Source organism: Dipteris shenzhenensis, chromosome 7 (genome assembly GCF_047967505.1).
Source record: "Dipteris shenzhenensis isolate YYH24624 ecotype China chromosome 7, Dip_SZ_1.0, whole genome shotgun sequence".
In the NCBI taxonomy this organism is placed as follows: domain Eukaryota; kingdom Viridiplantae; phylum Streptophyta; class Polypodiopsida; order Gleicheniales; family Dipteridaceae; genus Dipteris; species Dipteris shenzhenensis.
Genome location: NC_141602.1, coordinates 59,505,580 through 59,521,279, shown reverse-complemented (window position 1 = coordinate 59,521,279; position 15,700 = coordinate 59,505,580). Strand labels below are relative to the sequence as shown.

Sequence of the window (15,700 nt, the reverse complement as noted above, 5' to 3'; positions counted from 1 at the left end):
ATCCACCCAAAATTTCTTGGTTTATTATTCAAGGACATGATTTGTAAATGAAACTCTTAAGGTCAATTAGGATGGGGGTTGAAATTAGCTTCTGAGTGGAATAAAATGGAATCAGAGCTGGTACTTGCAACGTAGACCACCCAAAAGATTTAAATTTCTCCATCATGAGCTGGCAAAACCAAATTCACTCAGAAGATACAACATGAAAAGAGCATCGTATTCTGCAATCTGAAACACTTGGCTTAACAATTGACGAACCACAATTTTGGATTTATTGCCGTTAACAAGTATACTTTGTAATGGAACTGCAGCACCACCTTTTTAAAAGGTGCACCTTTCTGACTGGTAAGCCCATTCCATCGGGAGTAGCCCTCAGCCAGCACTCAAGTAGCTCAGGCATGCCACCTCCTTACAATGTTTGCATATGAAGTGGTATCTTACAGGCGTTATGAACATGAAATACAGGACAAAGAATTTTGGGCACATAATGGCTCCATTTGGACACAAAATTTATCCTTTTGAGGGCCACAAATTCATCCTACTGGTGGAAATCACAAAATTCATGCTTGAATCAGAAGGCTATCAGTGAGACCATCTGGCAAATTGATATGAATCAGAAAGCAGGAGCAATGCTAGGAGGGTTCTGTACTGCTTTGTAGCATTGAAGGCTACAAAGTGGAAGGCGAGTCTTGGAATCGCGATACTTGTATGTGTTGTTGCAGAAAGGAGCCGCACATCTCTCTCTCTCTTGAGGGTAACTGAAAAGGCAGCAGATTATGTTATGTCACTATCTATGCGCCAACAGATAGTGATTCATCCCCGTATTGCTTCTCTTGTATCAGCTTTAACCTGGATGCCAAGCATGAAGCACATATGACAACAGGGGGCAGGAAAAAAGGATAAGGGGGAAACCTGCATGGGCCCGAAAATATTTTTGGCAAATCCAGGTCCTGAGAAAAAGAAACAACATTTCCTGAAGGACCCATGACCCATCTGATGCTGTTAATCGCAGGAATCATGGCAGCAGCTTGCTTCTCCTGCAGATTAAATAAGCCAGCACTTCAGCTATGCCTTTACATCACATTGGAAGGCAGTTGAAAAAACGAGCAAGCGTACAGGAGTTGTACATCAGTTATCACCTGTTCAATTTCCTTACGCTGCCTCTGAAGCTTTTCCTCTCGTTTTTTCCTAGTAGAATCCTGGCCTAAAATCTTCTGGATGGCCACTGCCTGTGGGAATTACCACTTGCATCAGAACAATGCTCCACGGCAAGCCATAACAGCATTAACACAATAAGGGATAGATGGATTTGGAATGGCACCTGTATTTCTTTTGCATTTTTCTCTATTTGTTGTCTCCTCTTTCTGGCTGCCTCTTCCTTCTTCACAGCTTGCTCAGCTTCAGAGAGGTTTTCCTTTTGCTCTGCAACAAGCAGCTAAAATATCAAGCCACGCCCAACAGTCTCATTTAAGCATGTCTGTCTGAAGCAGGTTCTTGATTGTAGAAGCGGATCTCACTCTTGGGTAGGACATGTGTTAGTCCTTCAGGAAACTCGATCACACTTGCAACAGCTTCTGAGTCTCCACCCTCTTTATTGCTCTTCAATGCACGTTGACGTGCAGTGAGAGGTAGCGCCTTTTTCCCCTCTAATTCAGGGGTATCATATTCATCTCTCTTCTTGCGCTGCCTCTTCTGACGAGGTTGAAACTCACAAATGCTCTCTACTTCAAGACCATGAGCAATATCATTTCTTTGCTCTTCTTCAGCATGATTCTGGTCATCCTCAGAGTCATGTCCAATCCTTTTCCTCCGTCGTCTCTTAGGTTCCAATTCCACATCTTCATCACCATCTAAAATGCGTTTCTTTGGCACTCTTAGGCTTTTCCTTACAGTTGGCAAAGGTTGACTAGCTTCCAATGGCTTAGATGTACCTGAGCTGCACAATTTACCAGCACTTTCCTCCTTGCAGGCATCACCAGTTTCAAAGTAGGTTTCAGCATTCATAAAGTTTGAAATGCTTTCATCATTTTCTTCCATGGATCTCGTACTAATGACAGCGTCTTCGTCATCAGAATTCTCCTGTACCACGGTTTTTTAAAAAACTTCCATGTAAAACAGCCAAATAATGTTTTCAAGGAAAAAGGCAAGTAGTTGCAAAAGCCACATTACCACTTAGGCTGGCATTAACTCCCTCTTCAAACAACCACAATAGCAAACAAAGGTGCATGAAGGGACAAAAGATCAAACACAGTAGAAAAATAATCAAAAGCAGCCCACGTTCCTTACTACTGTAAAGTTAGAGCCTCAAAGAGAAAATTCCTGGAGAATTAAGACACCATTAGATTAAAACAGCTGCCACCACTCAAACCAAAATCTGATAGGGAGATGTAAACACTGTCAACCAAAAAAAGAGAACAACTCTTTGCCTCCGGCCTAGTTCCTCTTGTGTCTCTAGCCCAGCATAATTGCTCTGGCATGTCATGCTATCCAATAATCATGCACAGTTGCAGATGTAAAATTAATTTTGGCATATGTGCCATAGCACAAATTTGCCAGGATAAAGTTTCCTAAGCAAGGCTGAAAAGTCATGAGCATCAGGGTCTTGCCTGTCACTAATGCGTCATAGCGGATGCAACTTAAATTTCAAGAGCGCTTCACACTCACTGTAGCCCCCTATCACTGTAGGGAAATATATATAGCTCAGCTGCTTCATGCTTATAGTGTTTTTCCCTTATTAGCACAAATATCTTTTACATCTCAGAAATCAAAATCTTTTGAAATGTGACAACTGTTGAATGTGGCTCAGTCATATCCAGAGCATTAAAGAAGAATCAACGCTAGAACATCTGGACTTTCCACTTATATACTAAGTAACGAGCATATGGGATCTGAAGGATCAATCCCATGCCACTTTCAGGATGTTCGGCAAACAAGAACATGTATGAGAGGAAATACATAATAGTTTGAAAGACAGGACCATAGCAGGACTGAAAGGATTATACAAAGTCAAATTTGTCACGATAATAGACACTGGCAAGCAGACCAGACATGTGAAATTAAACATAGGAAGTGGTTCATTATAATTCCAACCATTAGGTTCAATACACAATTCTTCAAAGAGCGCACGCAGAACGACAAAACAACACCAAGACATTGCGCACTGAAACATGCAATCCCTTATCCTCAGGAAAATATGCAAACTTTAATTCCAACCTCACCTGAAGAATGAGTCGTTGCCTTCGTTTAAAAGATTCAGGTGTTGAAGGCTTTCTCAAAGAGGGACCCGTTCCTTTGTAAGACATTCTTTTTCTCTCGTTGTGCCTGCTCACATCAGCCTGCCTTCCTTGAGTTGGGTGTACCGTATGAGTAATACCACCAACCTTTAGCTTAAGCTTAGTAGAAGCAAGGCTTTCTAGGGAAGATTTCTCAGAAGGGATCGAGGGCATCTCACGAACCTTCCTCCCAGATCCTCTAGATCCATACCCAATACTACTCCGAGACAAATTCTCATATTTTGCTGTAGAATACCCATCATCATCCCCACCTTTTGCTTTTGCTTGCCGTTCCCTATCATAAGAGCATCTCCTGAACTTATGCCGTTCCATGTTTCTTATGTGATCTGGGTCGCCAGACATGCTACCCATATTCAGATAATCAACAGATGCACCGCTACTGTCCTGGAGACCCCGATCTTTTGAAGAAAGATGTCCCCTATCCCTGTGACTCTGATTTGAACTTGCAGAATGGCACCTGGCCCTCCTTGGCTGATCCTCGGTGGCAGCTTGATCTGAATCTTTGGAAGAAAGATCGCCATTGGCATGGTAGACCAAATCCTTAGTGGGAGAAGACTTCTCCTTCCAAATGTTTAGGCGTTCATAATCCGGACTGCCATCATCCCGAACGCTTGTATCCTCTACTAACACACCACTTGAGTCTCTGACATTGTGCCAGGACGAGCCATTCAGGTCTGATTTGGGCAATCTTTGATCTCTACGTCGTTCCCTCCTCTGAAATATTTTCCATTCGTGCTTTATTTCACCATCGCCCATTCTTACAGATTGATTGTACCCTTCGAGATCTTTGGACGGTTGCGGCATACCACAGTTGTCCCTCTGTGATATCCCGTTCCCTATGGAGTCAATAGAATTGATCATAAGACCATTCGCCTGCTCTAGCCTGCTACCAAAAGATTGTACTGGACAGTGCCCATTTTCATCCTCAAGAACCTTGTCGTGTGATGAGGAACTGGAAGGTGAAGAAGCCAAGGGAGATAATGCATCATCTGTGTAGACAGTAGTGACGAAAGGATGCGGCCCAGACCGTCTCTTGCGACCAGAACCTGAGCGAGGCTTTCGAGTACCAGTCGCACGTCCGACAAACAGATCCTCTTGCCTGTCCATAAAGACCATGAACTACTTCCCTTCAGAAACCTTACTGTTAACAACAAGACTACCGACATAAAGCACAAAGCTTCCCAATGTAGGGTCAGCCCTGAGGCAGGAACTCGAGGATCATTAGTGGGTCAGTAACTTGAGCGATACATCAGACAATACCCAAATCAGAAACAATTCATGGTTTGCCAGCCGGGGCTCAAGAGAAGGGCAGGATGTGTGGTGCATTGGAAGGGTGCGAAAATCAGGGTGGAGGACCCAAAGAAGGGAGAAAGAGAAGCAGGAGGGGGAGAATGGTGAGAACCCAGAAGCGCAAGGGCCACAAGGCAGAAAATGGTGGGAACCCAAAAGCGCAAGGGCTACAGAGAACCCAAAAGCGCAAGGGCTAAGGGCTATAAGGGGGAGAAGGAGAAAACTGGTGAGAACCCAAAGCGCAAGGGCTGAAAGGGATCGAGAAGAAGGCAGGAAACAAGGCGGAGAAAGGGAGGGAGGACAGGGAGCGAAAGGAAGCAGGGGAAGGGGGGGGCGGGGGGGGGGAGGGCAAGAGGAGGGGGGGAGAAGGGCCCTAAGGGCGAAGGGGTGGATTGCGAGAGGGAGGGCAGTTAAGCAAGTGAAAAGGGAGAAAAAGATAAAGAGAGAGAGAGAGAGAGGGAGAGAGTTTTTTGGGGGGACTAACCTGATTGCTCTTCTGGCTATGGAGGAAAAGGAGGTTGAGGTTTGGGGGGGAGGGGGGAGAGAGAGGAGGGAGGAGGGGGGCCTCCTCAAAAGCAAGCACACACACCACCCCCCTCCACTCACTCACTCGCTCACACCAATCCCTTCCTTCCTTCTTCTTCCCTGCCTCCTTCCTGCTGCTGCTATTGCTGCTGCTTTGCCTTCTGCTCTTCTTCTTCTGCTTCTGCTCCTGCTTTCTTCTTCTTTGGCTTCAACCGCTTTCCCTCCTCCACCCCTTTGTCGCCCCTTTCATCTTTCACGCTGCCCCTTCCCCTCAACCACTTTCTCGCTTCCCCACGCTCGTCGTCAGTCATGCACCATCATGCTTCACGGAAAACCGTTTTTGTGTAGCCGCCCTTGCTTCGTTTTCACTTTATTCCTTGCTTTGCTCCCTTGCCAATTCTAGTAATACCCTCTCCCTTTTTATACCTCTCGTTACTACGGTTAGCGCATGGTTGGACATGCTCACTACACACACGCATTTTGACGCAATACTATGGTTAGCGCGCTCGTGCGCGCGCTCTCTCTCTCTCTCTCCAATACTATGGTTAGCGCGCTCGCTCTCTCTCTCTCTCTCTCTCTCTCTCTCTCCCATCTATCACACACATATAGGCACACAATTGGGTCATCAATAACCTTAAGAAACAAGGTGAATGATATTTAATCATTCATAAGGCCTTCCCAAGATAAAAAAAGCAAATAAAAAGGAATGGGGTGAAGGAAAGATAAAGGGGGGAGCGAGAGAGTGAGGGGAGGGGCGGGGTTGGGGTAGGAGGGAGAAAAGGTGGAGAGAGAGAGAGAGAGAGAGAGAGAGAACCACTTTAAAGTCTTCATTCAAGTCCAATGAAGAAGAGTCAACATATTGTTTAATAGGAAAAATGCACTTTCAAAAATTCTAAAAATGCTTAATTTCTACTTTGCCCAATTTGAAGTGTTGCTAAGACTACCCAAGGGGCAGGCCAAAAATGGGGTTCCAAGTTTTTTTTTTCTTAGCCCCAAAACAAGCCTTCCCTCATCCTTTCTTGTAATCATCTCTCAAAGGTTGTGGCCAAGGGTCTGTCTTTCACTCAATCTCTCTATCTTTCCCTTCCCTTCCCTCTCTCTCTCTCTCTCTCTCTCTCTCTCTCTCTCTCTCTCTCTCTCTCTCTCTCTCGACATTTAAACTCTTCAGACTTTCTTATCAACATTAATGATGCTAAAATTATCATCATTACCTTGGAAGTATAGCCTCAAAGGCATGCTCCCTTGCAAATCAAGTTAGTCAGTGTGGGTAATTATAACAAGCTAAAATTATTAGAGGCATGCCTTTTCTCCCTTGACAAATCAAGTTCGTCATGGAGACAAATGTGGGTAATTATAAGAATTTACATTAGCTTGCAATGCCATCTAAACTTAAACTAAATGGTAATGACTTGATGGTACACGATTGCCTTATACGTGTGGCTTGTACTAAGTGTCTTACAAATAAATGCTTGAGTAGACATGCATATCCACACTTAGTAAAGTTGGAAGATGCTTGTGAACAAAGACTAAGAGTTGTGGATGTAAAGCCCAATCAAGGTAAGGTGTCATCTTTTCAAGCGAAGGGCCAACATGTCTTACCACCCTTTTGTCTTGCTAGACGTTGAAACGGTATGTCCTTAGGTTTGATTTGTGGTCTTACTCTGGTGGCAAAAGGACTAGATGTAGAGACATTTAGCCCTTAGGTTTTATTTGTTGTTTACTAATCGATTTGTTTGTTTTCTACTATCATACACTCATAGGCAACTTCTTTCTCATTGCTTTATCATGCTCAGTGCTCCTAATGGTGCCTCAGTATCCAAGACAAAGCAAAAGCTTCAAGATTCAATGGATAAAAGCCCATGACTTCATCAACAATTGCTACATGGATGAATGAGTGTGGGCATCCCTGTTCATGTTTGTTTTTCTCATGCCCAAAGTGACAATGTGGTGTCGTGCCATGTCCACTTTTCTTATCTCCCTTACCATCCTTGATGCTTCTTACTACTTAGATAGACATGGCAAAAGGGACATTTTATACTCCACGTCATAAGGTTGTACCTAACAGGCCACAAGCAATGATACACTTAGGAGCACTTGTAATTCTTTTGTTTATTTATTCTCATCACCCTCTTTATGCATTTTTATGATGAATTGCATGCTTTGGTGTGGACACAATAGTAGGCTTTAAATGGAAAATGGAATAAGCTACTACCATTAATCGTATGGATGGAGGGATTCTATAGAGCTAACATAGGGACATGACTGCATCTACAAAATTTACGAGCCACAATGCCTAGAATGCAATTAAGGAATTCTATCTAGGTTGTATTTCTTGATTCTCTCCATTCATTCATGAGTTTACACATGGCCCATGGAAAATCTTTCTTATGCATCTTCATACAATCTCATTTGATAGCATAAAGTTGTGAGTACATTGACGCATGTTCCTTCCCCTTAGTGCACAAGATCCTCCCACACAAGCCAGGGTTGTACGTGAGAATAGATGTTGAGAGGAGAAAGTGAGAAAAAGTACATCAACATTTGGCAATCACAATGGGACCATTGCCAAAAGAAAGCTAAAAGCATCATCTAAGCGCACAATAATTCCATCACGCAATCTTGAGTCAAGTGCATAAGGATTGGCGATGCTGTCATCATGCCAAGAAGTGTGCCGACATGTTGGTGGATGCATTTCCTCTTTCTTGCAATCTCCCTCATTTGGAATTATTTCCTCTTAGATACTCATGTTGATACTGATGTTGTTGATGATGAGCACTTTGCTAAGATGCTCTACCTCTATCTTCTACCTCTGCCATTTTTGTTTTCCTATATTTTCATTTTCTTACTCTTATAGAAATACTCATATAGAGACAAGAAAGAATGGTATGGCAACGGAAGGAAACAATTGAATTTGAAGAAGAGTGATAAATCATATTAAAATAGCATGAAAAAGAGAATAAAATATGATAGCCTATATAAGATCTAGGATAATCTAGGTAAGCTAAGAGTTTTTATGATTAAATAAGCATGATTATGTGCATTGATAAGGATGAGAAGATGTATATCATAAGAAATACAATTACATAAAGGGCTTGTATCCTCATAGCTTGCTTGAGTAGATGCCAATCCTAGCTTGATTGTAGAAAACAAAACTATTATTGTGTGATACATATGGTATGCTTCGATAAAGTGTTCTGCTAAAGAGAACTAAATTAGAGAAAATTAAAGAGAAGAAAAAGCATATGACATTTTTGCTGAGCAAGAGGGAAGGCATGATTGTTCGACTGATAAGCTTTTTGCTCTGATAATTTCTTTATGGAATTGCTTTTATAGATAATGAAAAATAGTTGGTATGTCAAATAATATCTTCTATGTATTTTCTAGCAGCTGAAGACAATACATATTGGATTATTACTAGCTACCAAGTTAAATCAAAAACTTTGACATGTGATTAAACAATGACATACATATACCCTTCTGCTGATCACAAAATAGTATATGTGACTTATTGCTAGTCACATCAAAAAGAAAAAGAATTATGCTTTGTATTTGTTAAAATTTCTCAATATCATACTGGTATGGGACGATATAGATATTGAGGAATATGACAAATATAATGCTTTGACCTGTAACAAAATAACATAAGCAATGGATAAATTTGGTATAGTATTTTCTCTTGGTACAAGATAAGAATAAAAATAATCTTTCATAAGTTTTGAATTGGCTAAATTCTTTATCTCTTGGTTAATGAGAGCTTAAGATCTCTTGAAGAAACTTTTTGACCATGATGATACTTGATGAATATCCAAGAGATTACTCTTCACATCTCTACTCGTTGACTCGAAAAGTCAAATAAACAACTGAGGTCAATTGCAATCTAAGCAAGAGGGAGGTTACGGAATTGTGTTTTCGATATTTCTTGCTATGCAAATTATTTTATTTTAGTCAAGTGTGACTATGGCAAAGTATTCCATAGAAGCACATCAGATGCGATGGGGGTCCTAGTGGATGCTTTGTGGAGTTTAGTTGGGGATGCCTAACTACCTGTGTTTTGCCAGGTTAGATGGTTAGTATTGTGGGTGATTCCATGTTAATATTAATGTCGCTAGTGTTACTAGTGTTATTGCAATTGGTCGCAAGGTGTGTATTTTGATGTCTGTAATCAAGAGTACAATTGTGTTGGGATTAGTTGGTGTGATGATTCATAAATTGATTGTAACAACTAACACAATTGGTGGCTTGAGTGCAAATGATGAGTTGGATAATGAGAACGGAGATGGTAAAGGTGATTTGGATTGATCAAAGTATCTATTGCCTATCAAAGGCCATGGGCCATATTGTAAAGTAATAAATTTTAAGCCATGGGCTAATTTATTATGGATGAGGGCATATTAAGCCTTATGATATTTTAAGCTCGTGGAGCTATGTTGAGCAATCCCTCTAATTATGGACAAGGGATGCTTTTGGATGTACTATTATTGGCTCTTTACTTTTTGGAATTACAATTATAAATACTCTAGATGGGAAGCAAGAGCCACCATCTAGGGGGGGCAGATTGGACTCCATGCAGTGTCACTCTCTTCTCTCTCCCACTTGTTTCCTTATTCTTGGTTTCTATGGTTTTGGTAAATCATGAATTTGTGAGCATGTTTGATTTTAGTTTTCGTAACAAAATGCTTGATCATTAGAATGACCTTTGCATGTTAGATGGCTTGAGTCCCGAGTTCTTCACCAAGTAACACTAACTGTAGCTTTTCCAATGTTGGAATCTGCCTTTGAATGGCAATACTCTGGATTAGATTCTTGTATCCCTCTCCTTCAGGATGACTTTAACCATTCTGCGGGATTCATAGTCTCTCTTGCTTTTGCAAGTTGATTGTTGTAATCCTTGATCTTGAGTACATAAACATGACCAATTTTGTTGTTGCTATTGGCGAAAACTCTAGTTGACTTGGTTTCTCACTGTGAAAATCTTGGATGTGTTCTTGGACTCATGAAGAGCTGCAAGCATATTTCATGCTATTTTCGATGTCTTCACTGTGGCGAGCTATCCAAGCATAACATCTTGCACGTTCTGCTTAATTAAATGCTATGCATATTTGTCTTCCTTGTCCCATTCTGCCTGTGCTTGGGCAATGGGCAGAATCTGCTACAGGTGTGGACACCATTGGTGCAGGTGTAGACCCCTCTGCTTGTGCTACAGCGGCAATGGTGGGAGTTGTTGCCGGTGCACTAGATGGTCAATGTGTAGACCCATCTACATACTCCCATTTGTCTTGAAGTACAAGAATGGTCTCCATTCAATATTTCTATGTGATGTAGTTGGAATTATCTAACTTAGCATATTCCTCGAAATTGAGGTTGCTTGTGCTAGGACATGATGCAAAAAATGTACTCAAAGTGCTAGGATGTAGAAATACTATTTGAATCAACTACAAAACACTGCTTGTATCAACTGTAAACTGAACTATCAATGAAGATAGAACTGTAATATACTCCAATTTGTTACAAGGCTAGAATGGAAAATGATGTTGGGAATAGCCAAGAGGCTTTACAAGGCTCAAAATGATGTGCAATGCTAAAAAATAGCCAACAAGGCTTTACAATGGTGGCACGTGAAATGATGTGCAATCTGCCCACCACAGAACAATCTAGCAATGCCTCTAAACACTCTAGAATCTTCTATAACTGATGTGTAGATGTTCACGTTTCAAGACATGTCATGATGTGAAATTGCATGTGAGCGTAAGGATTGACTCCGAGTATGAACTAGTCGGGAATTTTTGGGCTTGGATTCAATTGACTGCTTTGGAGTTCTCTCTTCTATGGATAAACTAATATGCTCTAATCTAAAGCTAGACCAACCATTGAGTGATGAAAAGTAGAAAATAACTTCTTTTTGTTTTGTTTCTTTTAAGTGATGGTCAAATGTGTTGATGTAGAGGCTCAAAACATGTGCAAGAAGTGGGTTTGATGTCGAGGCTAAAAAGTGTGTGATGCATGCACCGAAATGTGTGTGTAATGTGACAAGCATGTAGAGTGCGTAGAGCACAAAAAACTGAGCGATTTTCCTTTTTGGAGTATCAGATCAAATTCTTCCTAGATCAAGAGATAGGGCATGATCTAGTTGGAGGGGCAAAAAAAAAGAGGAGAAATGATGATGTGGCAACTGTGTTCACATGAAAATTGTGCCTAGCAAGAGGTGTGCTTCTGGAGCACTGATGAGGTGAAGTGGCAGTTGGAAGCACATGCAGTGCTTGTGGAGAGGTAAGTGTGCTTGTGCAAGGGGCTATGCCACATGGCACTTATGACATGGCAAATGATGTGGCAATGCTGATGTGGCACAATGCATGTCACTTTGCTGAAGTGGCAGTTGGAAGCACATGCAGTGCTTGTGGAGAGATAAGTGTGCTTGTGCAAGGGGCTATGCCACATGGCACTTATGACATGGCAAATGATGTGGCAATGCTGATGTGGCACAATGCATGTCACTTGCTGAGGTGGTAGGCTGACGTGGCCTAATCAATGATGTGGTAGTGATGTGGCCAATGCTAATGTGGCAGTAGAGTGTCAAGTGATGCAACATTTGACAAGTCGACGATGTGGCATATGGGTCGATGGTGATGATGTAGTAGATAGATGCCACATGCCAAATGGATGATGTGGTAGATAAGGATTGCCTTGATGATGTGGCACAAGTGGATGAGGTGCCACATGGTAGAGTGCTTTACAATGGTGGCATGTGACTGCAAAAAGAAATGATGTGCAATTTGCCCACTGAACAATCTACCAATGCCTCTAAACACTTTGGAATCTATTCACCACTGATGTGTAGATGTTCAGGTTTCAGGACATGTGATGATGTGAAATCGCATGTGAGCGTAGGAACTGACTTCGAGTAGGAAGTAGTCGGGATTTTTTGGGCATGGTTTCGATTGGCTACTTTGGAGTTCTCTCCTCTGTGGATAAACTAATATGGTCTAATCTAAAGATCGAGTGATGAAAAGCAGTAAATAATTTCTTTTCGTTTTGTTCCTTTCAAGTGCTGGGTCAAATGCAACACAATGTAGAGGCTCAAAACATGTGCAAGAAGTGGATTTGATGTCAAGACTAAAAAGTGTGTGATGCATGCACCAAAATGTGTTTGTGATGTGACGAGTACGTAGAGCACAAAAAATTGAGCGATTTTTCTTTTTGGAGTACCCTCAAATTCTTCCTTGATCAAGAGATAAGGCTTGATCTAGATGGAGGGGCAATAAAAAGAAGGAGAAATGATGATGTGGCGATTGTGTTCACATCAAAACAATGCCTAGCAAGAGGTGTGCCTCTGGAGTACTGATGAGGTGAAGTGGCAGCTAGAAGCACATGCAGTGCTTGTGGAGAGGTAAGTGTGCTTGTGCAAGGGGCTGTGCCACATGGCAAATGATATGGCAATGTTGATGTGGCACAATGACATGGCACTTGCTGAGGTGGTAGGCTAACGTGGTCTAATCAATGATGTGGCCAATGATGATGTGGTAGTAGGGTGTCAGGTGATGCGACAACTGACATGTCAATGATGTGGCATATGGGTCAATGGTGATGATGTGGCAGATATATGCCACATGTCAAATGGATGATGTGGTGGATAAGGATTGCCTTGATGATGTGGCACAAGTGGATGAGGTGCCACATGGCAGAGTGCTGACTTGACCCTAGTGTGAGAGGTGATAAGGTTCATTGGATAGGATGCGATGGAATCTAGGAAGTTTTTGTCGGGAGTAACAAAGATTCGACGTAGCGGCATTTTGTCTCATGGTGCATCATTGATGGTGTAGAGTTCCTTGGAGGTGTTGTTGCGTGCTTTGCACTTGGCCATGCTCCTTGGTCGATTGAAGTCGCGTTGGAGTCATTCATTGGCCCATGCTATAGGTTGACTTGGTCAAGTTGTTTGCTAGAGTCGTCACTCATCGTGTGTGGTACCCTGAGCTCATTTGAGGTTGGAGCTAGTGGAGCTTGTTGATGAAGCCGTTAAGGCCTGTGCTACATATTTGGAGCACTTGATGCATGCATTACAGTCATAGATTGCATTGATAGGAGCCGTCATATCTGTAGAGTTGACTATGTTGGGTGCTTTACTATAGTAGTTCTATGTTTGTTGTGGTGCTTGGTCGTGGACTGCGATGGCACTATGTCATTGCCATGGATGTGTTGGGCCGTGGATATGGTTGGTGTTTGTAGCTTGTTGCACTGGTAGGCATTGAAAGAGTATAGTTGTGCCAGCTTCGTGGAAGTGCTTAGTCATTTGAGCTATAGAGGCACTTGGGCATCGTGTTAAAGGAGCCGCCTCTTTGCTCTAGGTTGTGCGTTTGTAGCTGGAGTACATGGAGGCTCATTGGGTGTTGCTTTGATGTGCTTGAGTTGTTAATGAGACTCTGTATCAATTGAGGGTGTAGGCTCCCAATCATTGTAGGAGCCAGTCTGGCTATTGCAATGCTAGAGGAGGTTGATGTAGCCGATCAAGGCGGTGGACTAGAATCGCAGAAGGCTTGTAGTTTGGGTTGTAGATTCCAATACTAGGCTATTAGCAGATTCCCAAGAGCTGCTTTGTTTGAGCATGTTGGACGTCACGTTAGATACATGATATTGCTTGTTGGAGGTGTTTGTCGATTGGCCTTTGTTGAACTAGGAGCTAAGCCTTGTCGTGGGTGTTGAAGCATGATTGCAAGATTCGGTTGGGTCTCCTTTGCACGTGATAGAGCAGGTAGATTTCTGTTGTTAGAGAGCTAGTTGTAGTACCTCAAGTCAGGTCATGTAGACAACTATTGGTGAAGCATGTATGCACTGTGTAGAAGGCTATAGCTACTTGTTGAAGCCATGGAGCTCATTGATGTAGCAGTCATTTGCTTGGGAGCTTGTTGCCTTGTTCAACAATAGTTGCTTTAGCTAGGTGAGTCTCAAAGTAGAGAGCCATGGATCTCATTGATGTAGCAGTCATTTGCTTGGGAGCTTGTTGCCTTGTTCAACAATAGTTGCTTTAGCTAGGTGAGTCTCAAAGTAGAGATCTCTTTCTCGATATGAATTAGAGCTCTCAAAAATCTTTTCATAGATGCAGTGCTCTCTTTCTTAAAACAGAATCTGTCAAAAAGAAAACCTTCAAAGAACCTCTCCTCTCACAAAAGAACCTTTAATCTCTCTTTCTCTCAACTAAAATCTAAGGAGAACTCACAAGAAGGAATGAACACAAGGAATCTCTTTCTCACACAGTCAAAGAAATGGAATGGAAGTTTCTCTCATGAATGGAAACTCTATCACTCAATGGATGTGAAAGAACTCTCTATCTTTCAATCTCTCTCACACTCTCACGAATCGCAATGCCTTAGTAGAGGGCAAGGGAGCTCTAATAAGATGAACAAATATGGAGAGAGGAGAGGAGCAGAGTGGAGATGAGGAAAAAGGGCACAGGTAGAGAGCACACCACAAATGACTAACTGTACACTAGATTTAGTTAAAAATAATGAATATATATAAACTCCTAAGGCTTAAGGTTAGGGTTTCCAACCCTTGTGCCTTTTAGCACTCTTTTGGGTTAGTGCTATGCACATATGATCACATGATGTTGAAATGATTCCTCAATAGGTCAGCCTAAAAATATTGATTTTAATATCTCTCAGCACTCCTATCGGTTGAGTAATGGCTCCATTGGCTAGCTTGACCAAAAAATTTGTACTTTCCATCTTGGGCCGTCCCCACTTGATCCAGCACTTGTTGCTGACTATACTCACCCTGGTTCCTTTATCCAAGATTACCATGGCATTCTTGTCTTGCTAGAAGATGGGAAATACTACATTGGTATCATCACTTTCAAAGTACTGTCCCAAATTTGTTTAATGCTACTTTTAGGAGATTAGGCTCCTCATAGCAAGAAGGGGGGTTCTACTACCTTGGGGGTGACCATTTGGCCGTTCATCCAATCAGAGAGATCCCTCCAAATAATTGGGTTCCCCCATAGAAGAGTTGCAATGGGCACTTAAATCTCAATAGATAAGAATGCAGATAGTCTGACCACTTCTCAAGGTTGCATGCAATCGGCTCACAGCCCATTGATTGTGGCTCTTCAAAGCCATAAAAGTTAATGTTGTCATCTTCTTAAACTCGGTGCCATGCGGGGTCCTCCTCAAACATTTTATGCATTGGGAGCAAATTCCCTACTGATGAACCCCATGATCCTTCCTCTTCCACTTTTTAAAGTATAGGAGATGCCTTAGGGATTCAATTGAATGTCTGGTAGTTTGGATGAATAGTATCTAGTCCCTTTCTAGTCTTAAGCTATTGTTGAAAATTTTCTTGGCAATTATGTACAACTGATGTGCCTCGAAAAGGCATAGGTTCTCAAAACTAGGTTTGGGTATTCACCCTGACCCTTGGGGGTCAAAGGTTTTCTATAACTCAACACTTCCATAATACCTTCCCTTCCCTTAGGTAGTTGGCGGACTGGGTTTTTAACCACACAGGGGTATGGCCAAAAGAGGATGAGGTAGATAGGGTGGTTGTGTCCTTGTTGGACCCGCTTTGAATAACTACCCTGTTAGATGATAAAATATTACTATGAA

The 15,700-nt window shown here is 42.1% G+C and overlaps 1 protein-coding gene across 1 annotated transcript; it reads right to left on the bottom strand.

The window, feature by feature from the left end:
* Positions 1-250: 250 nt before the first annotated feature.
* LOC147900590 (uncharacterized) lies at positions 251-4,873 on the bottom strand. The gene is made up of 6 exons (XM_087377022.1): positions 3,219-4,873; positions 1,518-2,079; positions 1,322-1,422; positions 1,140-1,229; positions 913-1,037; positions 251-758 (listed from the first exon to the last, which is right to left on the bottom strand). Exons 1-6 carry the CDS (start codon positions 4,407-4,409, stop codon positions 614-616), a joined length of 2,214 nt encoding a protein of 737 aa, XP_087233148.1. The 5' UTR covers positions 4,410-4,873; the 3' UTR covers positions 251-613.
* Positions 4,874-15,700: the final 10,827 nt, after the last annotated feature.

Coding starts and splice junctions, on each gene's coding strand:
- LOC147900590 (XM_087377022.1), bottom strand. CDS start 4,409: ATGGTCTTTATGGACAGGCAAGAGGATCTGTTTGTCGGACGTGCGACT. Junction 1,423..1,517: donor AACACATGTCCTACCCAAGA/GTGAGATCCGCT, acceptor TGCTTGTTGCAG/AGCAAAAGGAAAACCTCTCT. Junction 1,230..1,321: donor AAAATGCAAAAGAAATACAG/GTGCCATTCCAA, acceptor TAATTCCCACAG/GCAGTGGCCATCCAGAAGAT.